The 10,129-nt window shown below is 42.2% G+C and overlaps 1 protein-coding gene across 1 annotated transcript; it reads right to left on the bottom strand.

The window, feature by feature from the left end:
- Window positions 1–9,801, bottom strand: LOC125548546 (putative disease resistance RPP13-like protein 2). The gene is made up of 3 exons (XM_048712122.1): window positions 9,518–9,801; window positions 6,243–6,457; window positions 1–2,583 (listed from the first exon to the last, which is right to left on the bottom strand). Exons 1-3 carry the CDS (start codon window positions 9,776–9,778, stop codon window positions 531–533), a joined length of 2,529 nt encoding a protein of 842 aa, XP_048568079.1. The 5' UTR covers window positions 9,779–9,801; the 3' UTR covers window positions 1–530.
- Window positions 9,802–10,129: the final 328 nt, after the last annotated feature.

The raw sequence follows: 10,129 nt of genomic DNA, 5'->3' as shown, positions 1-10,129 counted from the left end.
TAGACATGGAGACACCAAGACAGCACCCGAACACAGACACACACGGCTAGGCTAGCGATACACCTCCCAAACAGGGGGAGGGGGCCAGAGGAGGCGCCAATGGGGCTCCCCGCCGGGGCGGGGCGGTGACATACCGGACGGCTACACATCGGCAGCGCGGTTCACCGAGGAGGAGGGGATGGAGGCAGCGGCACGCAGCTCGGCCAGCGCCTTCTTGCTCAAAGGACGGGCCACCGCCTCCACCATCTTGAGACGGAGGGCTTTGCCCTGCAGACGGGGCGAGCAGCCGAGGAGCGCCTCTTTCAATATTTACAACACCATACAATACAACATTGCTTCACAAAACGTAAGACATTTGGAGATGTGACAACGGAGGACACTGAATCATGTACGTGCCAGTTTCCTTCACCTTATGTAGCATGCCATTCAGTTTTACCACATCTTTTCTTCTTGTTTGTAAGGCACCAATCCAATTGATTGAACTGGCGCCGGAAGTTTGCAGATTATATGAGGAGGCAGATCGTCCAGTTCTAGATAGCAATTGTTTCCTTCAGCATATCCCGTAGTTCGTCCTTGATGTGTTGGGGCACATCCTCGCTGCTATGCTTGACCACTGTAAGCTCAACAAGGTTCGGTCGGACCTTGCGAACATCCCATCCAGCCTCAGGCCATTTGACAGTGCCATCTAGCACTACTATCTGAAGATTTTGAAGATGCTGCCCAGTGAAGACACATGAAGGGATCTTATCACCTTGCAGCTTCAAGTTGCCAAGGAGATGCATCCTTGTGAGAGCACTCTCCAATGCAGCCTTGTGTTCGCTACGTTTGAAACCATGCAGCTCCAGTGATCGGAGTCTCGTCATCTTGTGTAGTGGACAATTCAATGGGTCCCATCCTCCTTCTTCGGCAGGCTTCACACCGTGCAGGGTTTGTAGCTCATCCAATTCTTCCTTAATGGTCTCTGGAAGCATGAGGTTGTCCGCAAGCACATGACGGAGCACCTTTATCTGCCAGAAGCATGGGTCAATCTTCTCCACTTGAGTGTTCCTTATGTCCAGCGTCTGCAGATTTAGTAGTCTTCTAATGCTCGATGGGAGCTTCTTCAAATTCCTGCATTCAACACGCAGGTACCGCAAATGGACCATGTCACCGATCTCATCAGGCAACCTATCAAGCCTCAGACCCCTTACGGAGATTAGGCGCAGAAACTTGGACCAGCGCAGAAACTTGAGATCATGGCAATACTTCTTGCTCAGACCAGTGCTATATATGCTCCTATACTCAACGTAGCATATGAAGGAATGCAACTTATGGAACTTGTTAGTGAAAATGGTAAATCTGCCCTCGAGACTCTGGTAGGAGAGTCGGCGCACTGACGGTGGTACAAAGGCATCGTGTATGTCATGAACCTCAATGAAGCCAGCCTCGTGAGCCTCTGAATGCAGGAATCCATGGAGGCTTTTGTGGACGCTGATCTTCGTGATGATTCCGGCGGCGTTCATCTCTTCAACCTGAACAAGGCATCTCAAGACCAGCTCCTTGATGTAATTGTGGCCTATCTCCTCCATAATCTTGCCTTTCTGTGGCTTGATGAATCCCTCGGCTATCCACATGAACACCGTGATATTGGCATGCATAATGACATTTTTGGGGTAAGCAGCCAAGTAGAGGAAGCATGACTTAAGGTCGTTAGGGAGGTCTTCAAAGCTTGCCCAGAAGACCCTCTCAATCGTCCTTTTTGTGGACATGTTAGCTCTCACTGCAGGTCTCGTCTGCCACTCGATACTCTTCTCCTTGGACAGTATAGCTTGAACTATCTTGCTGCCTACACCATCTTGTTCTTCTTCCATTCCTGGTCCAAGCCTAAGTTGTTGCAGCACGGCTTCCCACTGTCCTGGCTTCTCCTTGAATCGGAGTAGACCAGCAAGAACCACTATAGCCAGAGGGTAGCCTCCAGTTATATCATACACAATTTTGTTGTACTTGGACATATCTTCCTTTCGACCAGATTGTTCTTTCCTAAAGGCCCTTGAATAGAACAGTTGCCCACTTCTTTTTTCATCCAAACGGCTCAACTGGTGGACTCCGTTGATGCCCTGGTTGTTCATGGTATTAGCATGCCAAGCCACTTCTTCGCTCTCAATGTCCAATATTAGCACCACCCTGCTACCATTATTATCATCTGGTAGGCTCGCCCTCACACGATTGAGCATGGTTTTGCAGGATAAGCCACTTATGACCACCAAGTACCTCCTTTCTGCCAGGAGGAATCGGAGCTTATCACCGATAAGCATGCCGTTATCATGCTGAGGTTCTTGTCTTCCTTTATGTGCTTCATCATAGATTCTTTTAAGGAGATCTTCTGTGGTGGAATCCTCCGTCATGCGGTATGAAACTCGAATTTTGAAATGATCAGTCACCTTCCTATTATGATAGATATTGTGTACCACTGTCCTCTTTCCCACACCACTGTCCCCAAATATGGATATGAACATTTGCTGAGGGTGATCTCTCTGAAGCAACATTTGCTGAAGTGCCCTCACATCATCCTGAAAGCCCACGGCGTTCTCATAGCCATCCCACCTGCTCATTGAGTACTATTGTTAATGTCCAACGATCTTTGATGTTAGATGTACTACAGAACAATATTACAATCATCTTATTTAACATTTCCAATAAACATTCAGATTTATTGCATAGAAAGATGAAGCTAGATTTGTGGCAATGGATTTTTTGACAAAGGGTTGATTTTAATAGCTCAAAATGGAGCATCAAGAGAATAAAAACACTATAAGCACACACCCGACCTCTGCATAACTTGAATGCACACAACCAACACTGACACACAAAAACACGCCGACAACTAGCAAAGTCATAAAAGACCAAAGCTATGTGTGGGCGAGGAAAAAACCAAAGTGTGCAGATTCGATCGGCAAACTATAGCAATGACCATATCCGCACCAACATCTCATGACACCACATTGACTACGAAATTCTTCAACGGCAACGCCTTGAGAAACAGATCGACGCTCATGCGCCGCCATCACCAGATTCAACCATCAAGGCCAAAATCTAGGGTTTCATCCTGAAAAATCAGTCCAAGCATATCCGAGCAATGTCTTCAACAAGGTAACGACGGAGAAAGACGTCGCCGTTGCCAGGTATAACCAACTCGGGTCAGACATAGGCTTTCACCCCGAAGCTTAGGACCAGGTGCATGTAGCATCACCATCGAAGTCACTCATGTATTGTCGCCACCACTTTTCCGTGATTCCAACAATTACATGCGATGTGACTGCCGTCATTGCACAACCATCCCTTTCCGTCAAGTCTTCGTCCATAGTTTGCATCTCACCACCGAAGTCAACCACTGGATCTGAAGAGATAAATCCTCTCTGAAGACCTTTCAGTGACCACCGTCGTCATGGAGCCGAGCACAGTCTGCAGCCACCACCCCTGGCCGACCGGGTCTAAATCACCACCAGATCTGACTTAGGTAACCACGTCGGGTCAGCCATGGACGGCGTTGAAGCTGCGGCCGCCCAACATCAGATCCATAGGGAACAACGACTAGCCCACACATCACTGGTGCAGATTTTGTGCGCCATGACGGTTGCGGAGCAGATCGGAGTGCGAATGTATCTGTGTAGTGAAGGCTGAAGCCCACGCCAACTGCGCATGGCAAACCTCCATCCCGATGAAGCACCACCTGACGAAGCCAGAACTGGCGCATGATCGCTCGAACTGTCACGCCCTGCGGCCGACTGTCGCCTGCACCACCACACAGCCAAAGCCCCCGGGCGTCGCCCCGGCAGCCGCTCGTCACGAGCACCGGCAACCACCCCTAGCAGCGCCTACCAGCCTCCGGTAGCACCAATAGAGCCGCCGCACGCGAGACCCAACAGCCCCGAGGACGAGCAGGTCTGTCAACTGTCACCGCTCCAGATCCATGGGGGCACATGGGAGAAGTCACCTCCCCACCAGATTCACCAGAGGCGTGTGAGGGAAAGGCCTCGCCACTACCAGGGCCGTGCGGGCTTTGCACGACACCGCTGTCTGGTGGCAGCGAAGGGAGGGTAGCAGGAGGAGGACGGTCGGAGGAGGAGACCTATGTGCCCGCCCGTGCCACTCCTAGAGAGCGGCGCGGGGTTGGGAGCAATTTGTGTCCTCATTAACTAGCTAGTTCCACAGTAGTGAGTATCAGAAACTAGCTAGTTTCACGATTAAAAATACACAAGCCACAACAACATACCCAGTCCTAGATTTATATTCTTATTAATATTACACTTCAGTTTAACAGTAAGGCTAGCCTAACTGGTACTTCATGGGACTGCACAATATAAAAACGGTATGGACATTCGTTTGTGTAAGGCATCAGCAAATACTTATGATCAATTATTCCTACATAAATTAATACCAGTACTCAGATATGTGGCCATCTAGACACAAAGGAAAACCTTCCTAAGAGTTCATTCTTCAACTAGAGGCAAGTTGCTTTTAGTTCCACTATAAGAAGCTCGCACATAAGAAAGCTACAACAGTTCTATAAAAATAAAGTTTGGACTACAGCACGCATGCCGCAAGAAATTGTCTTACGGCATGCACACTCCCATTTTGGTAAGTTTCCATTTTTAATATATGCTATTTTTGGAAAGTTACCGTTTTAAGAAATTTTTCTTCTGCCAATCACTAGAAGACAAAATAGCTTACGTCATCTAGCACGCAAACTTATTTATAGAACCTGAAAATGTCATATTTGCCAAACTGTGTATCGAAATCAAAATCCGATTTCCTTGGTGTGTTCGTGGGAATTAAATCATGAAAACTAGATCCCGCATGACCATATTTGGTCGGTGATTTCCAGAAAGCAACTTAGTACAAAACATAAGCAACTTTGTTGACTAGAAAAGCAACTTTGATTAAAATTGAAGCATCAAATTAAGCAACCAAGTTCCATGAAAAAGCAACACTCATGACTAAAAAGCAACCCTAATTATAATTTATTAGGATTGGAAGAGGTAAAAAAGATTTAAGAAACACTTGTTACACTAATAAAAAAATTTAAATTGAAGCAACAAAATAATTAAGCAACAGAGCTTTTTCAAAAGCAACACTAGTTAAATGGAAGTAGAGCTTTCTGAAAAAGCAACTCGGCTATGCCAAAAAAAGAACTCCGATGTAAAAAAGCACTAGTGGTTAAATTTTTCGACAAAGGGTGAATTTTATTGACTCAAAATGAAGCATCAAGTGGATACAAACAAAATAAGCACACTCCTGACATCTGCATAGCTAGGATGCATGTAGCCACTACGAACATGCACACACGCACGCGCGCGCACGCACACACACACACACACACACACACACACACACAAAACGCCGGCAAATAGCAAAGTCCCATATGACCAAACCTATGCCTAAGCGAAAAAATAAAAAAAATCCCAAAGCGATCAAATCCATGGTTGAAAAACTACAACTATGACCATATCCGCACAACCATCTCATGACACCACAAAGACAATAGACAATGATGTTTTTCAATAGTAACGCCTTCAAGAAGGGAGTGTCGCTCAAGCACCATCGTCACCGGATCCAACCACTAAAGGCCAGATTCTAGGTTTTCACCCTGAAGAACCATTCATCCGAGCAATACCTCCAACAAGGTAACGACGCAAAACTATCGCCATTTACGCGCGTGCTCTGGGCCCGCCCCAAACACACGAGCATACGCGGGTGCGCAACATCACGCCAACGCCATCACCGTCCCCGTCCCCATCCCTGCCACCACCACTTCCCATGACTGATGAGAAGGAGGCGGAGCTCATGAGGCGGCTGATGGAGGACTCCATGAACACCCACGGCGAATGATAAGGTGAGAGGATTTGGTGGTTCACAGTGGAGGGGCACGTCGACGGTACTAGTCCTTAGACCCTAAGGCTCTTGCCTCTCAACAAAGGCGGAGCCGGAAAATATTTGAAGCCCATGCAAACTACACCTTTATCCGACAACAACTCACTAACTTACTTTATACATTATTTCTTTATTAGTTTTAACTTTAGTTAACATAAGGTAATTACTGCCCGACACCTGCCCAGGCAGCAAGGATGGTGGCTCCACCTATGCCTCTCAATCTGATAGGCTTCATGAGTATAAAACTAAAATCTAATGTATTCTATCTCTTGGAAACCCCACATGTAGGATTGCAAATAAAGAAGAAAAATAATATTATGAGTGTCGCATACCATGCTGAAGTTGCTGTCGTTGAAGATGTCAATGTTGCTAATGGTGTATGCTCGATCTTGTATTCCTTTTGGTTCTCTGAAATTTTCTTCAGTCTTCTATTGATTCTTTTGATTCGGGCAGAAAAGACATGTCGAATGATGACTTGGTTCCAGAAACCAGTCAAGTATTTGCGCCACATTTTCCAACCATGATAACCATGTCTTTTTAGCTCAACCTATCATTAAACGCATTGCAGAAAAACAAAAACAAAAACTCTTATTGGACGAAACAATCAAGCAGGAACTACAAACGCTTCCCTGATCTAAAAAATGAGTCACAACCACCCACTTTGACTTTAAGTGGTATACCTTTCACCAATCTTCAATATAAAAAAGTATGCCCACACTTAATCTTTGCATATACGGTTACTGCTAAACATTTGTCCTCGTTTCTGATATTTAATTACCATTTATGAAGTCGCATTATATGTAGAATTAACTAGCATGAATTTATGTTACTACGATTAGGAGCATAAATTGATCAAATATGGTAGAGAAGGAAGGAATTATCATAAAAAGTCACATCTTTTAGAATCCAAAATGGGCGTGGATAATCCAGGATATGAATACACATGCATACATTGTCAAACCTCAATTTCAAAACAAGTATAGAACAAAGTGAATACTGATAGTCTCAGAAAAGGATAGGTGCCAACATATTTTGTGTGACTCGGTCCTACAATGTTTATTGCTAAAACAGAAAATGATTATAGAAATAAATACATATTTTAAAAATAAAATAAATATTGTTTGGAAAAAATTCAAATGAAAAATATTTTCCATGAATATTTCATTTGAAATAATGTAATTTAAAATAAATACTCTTAATTTATTCACTGCCAAATCTAAATCTAAGATGAATATTTGGCTATAGATATGATCCAATTTTGAATAGCTATGATGCATCCTAGTCCGGTCGAGATCAAGCATACGGTCATTTCAATTTACGCATTTAACTATGTTACGATGACTAGAAAAAAAGACGAGAGGTTAAAGAAGCAAAGTTTGGGTCCCAATCCCCATAAGCATATACTAACTGCTACCCAAATGGTAACTGACGGAGGTTGATGAAAGTGGGAAACTTGCAAAATAATTACTATATCAATGTATGGCACTCTCATAGTTTTCCAAAATATAATGTAAGCTTCATAGGTTTAGATGAAAGTAGTGCTATAACTTCTCTGAACAGAATGTGGTGGTTTGAGTTTAGGCCTTTTAAACGTCTATTTATTGGGGGGACGCTGAATTTGACATATTTGTAAGAGAAACTGCTTTTTCACATTGGTGATTTTGGTTTTAAATTGTACTTTCCCCCCTTCCTTATTAGTCTATACTAGCCATAATCTCGTGCATTTCCACAGGCTACTCAATTATATCCGCAAATTTTCTATTTATGAATTAGTTAGACTATATAAATGTCAAAATATGTTGAGCCTATTATTATACGTTTACGTATTGATATGCACTCAGAGCTTATGTTGCTATTTTAATACATTTTTATATCTTAATGTTTCGAGTTGATCATGATGAGTTTTTACTTTCGAGTTGATTTGGTAAAAAAAAAAAGCGTGTTTTGTTTTATTGTATTTATAACCTTTCGTAAACATCCTTGTGAAAAAAACATCTATATTACAATAATTTGAAATATATTAAATATTTTGTATATATCATAAACTGAATAATGTGATCTTCAATTATTTCGCTTTGCATGTGTGTTGGGCTATAGAGTATCTAAATTAGTATCAACTAATAAATCTTTGTTTCACAGGTTACATGAATCTTATATTATACAGTTCTCCATATTCTTGAATTTCAAGATATATCGGAAATATTTGTACCATGCTATAAACAAATGTGCTCATGGGTTTTTGCCGCTTCATTGAATTTTATCTAGCATTGTTTCATATCTTATGTACTCTTATACTATATTGACTGGTTTTATTTTTGCATTTGCTTTGGAATATAAGCTCTAAAAAGACCTTGGCACAACACCTTTTTTATCTCTTAAAGCTTTATGTATGCTGAAATATGCTGAATGGAACTTTCATATTTAGGTTTGCACCATTATTTAATTTTTTTGGAGCTAATAAGCAATTCTTGAAAGGTTCCTTTGATTGATTCTACAATCTGGAATTGGAACGATCAAGATCCAAATTTAATTGATGTTTATAAATCTTAGAAAAAATAATTATACATATTTAATTTTTTGTTTACTTTAGCATTTATTTGGTGTTTTTGGAGTTTATTTGTATTTACCAAAAAATAAAATCAAAGAATTGTTTTACTTTTTAAACCACGTGGGAGTTAAGATGCAGTCAACTTGCATGTATTTTTCCTCCATCAAAAGGGAAAATACTTAGCATATATTAATAGTTTCTCATTTTCTTTTTATTTTCCTACTTAGAATTTCTTAAAGCCCAGTTAGATTTTCGTTCCTTAAATCCAGCTCACCTCTGCATAATAGTGGGCCAAAAAGATCGGAAACTTGCAATATTTTCAATATCTTTTGATTAACCTGGACCATTATAATTTCGTCCCACAAAAAAGAAATGGTTAGGATTTTTTTTCCTTTTTATCTGATTAATGTGAGAATTTTTAGAGAGTCTCAACATTACATATAGATAGAATTTTTAATTGATTAGTAAAGTAACAGATAGATAGATAATAGGTTTTAAGTTTGCGTTAACTCAAACTCAAAATTCTAGCAAAAAGTATTAATATCTACGTCATCAAGGCAATATCATTAAATTTCTCATAAATTATATTTTTATGATAATTTTTTCTGGTATTGTAGATGTTAATAAATTTTACTATGATTTTAATGAAACTTAATAAAATTTGATTTAAAACAAACCAAAAATGCAATAAAATTTGATTTGAAACAAATCCAAAATGCAGACTAATATAAAACAGAGAACATTGACCTGATGTCCAAAACAAGCAAAAACCTGGATTTTGTTATATGAAGAAATCAAGCATATTTTATAGCAAAAAAATCTGAAGTACTAGTAATTCTAGAATGATAACTGTACAATAATTATAGGCTTGTGCATGCATATTGAAGGGCTGACGACTGATATGACGGTAACCACTAAGGATAAGCATCCCCTAAAAAACCTCCGTCCAAAAATAAATGTCTCAATTTATATTAATTTTAATACAAAATTGTACTAAGGTTGAGACATTTATTTGGGGACAAAGGGAGTAGGAAATAACATAAGCGTGGCAGCCCTAACCTCGTAGAAGAATTCGTCGAGCGCATCCTCGGCCTCGAAGGCGACGTCACGCGTCTGGCGCACCCAGCGCACCCACACGCGAGTCAGCCCGTCGGTGCCGGTCCGGCGCTTGCGGTCGGCGTCGCGGATGAAGGCCTGCAGCCACTCCAGACGGTCGCGCAGCAGCATCATGTTGTCGCCCACCTCGAGCAGTATCTTGGCCTCGCTCGCCGCCAGCTCCCCGAACTTGGAGAGCACCGCCGCCACCGCGCTCTCGGCCATGATTTTCTCTGTTGGCCGAGCGCTCCGTTCTTACGTTCCTGTTTGTATGTGTGATGATCCTCTCTCCGGCAGCAGCTTATAAGAAACACGTGCATATGCCTTTTCCTTTACGTGGAGATTTAGACAAATGCGTCCTTGCTTTCCCGCCTCCAACCGCAAGCAAAGAACCAGACCAGACGCATCAAGCATGCTTCATGAAATCATTAAAGCACCACAAGGGTCCCCAGTGCCCTAAATCCCATGCAGGACCAACACACTTTCTTCCTCTTGAAGGAAGGAATGACGATCTCACCTTCTTGCCACGAGAGTCTCCTCAGCCGCCGTCCTCCGGCGGCGGCTCTTCTGCGTCGA

The sequence above is a fragment of the Triticum urartu genome, chromosome 3 (genome assembly GCF_003073215.2).
Source record: "Triticum urartu cultivar G1812 chromosome 3, Tu2.1, whole genome shotgun sequence".
Lineage (NCBI taxonomy): Eukaryota > Viridiplantae > Streptophyta > Magnoliopsida > Poales > Poaceae > Triticum > Triticum urartu.
Note: the sequence above shows the minus strand (reverse complement) of the source record. Positions and strands in the feature narration are given on the sequence as shown.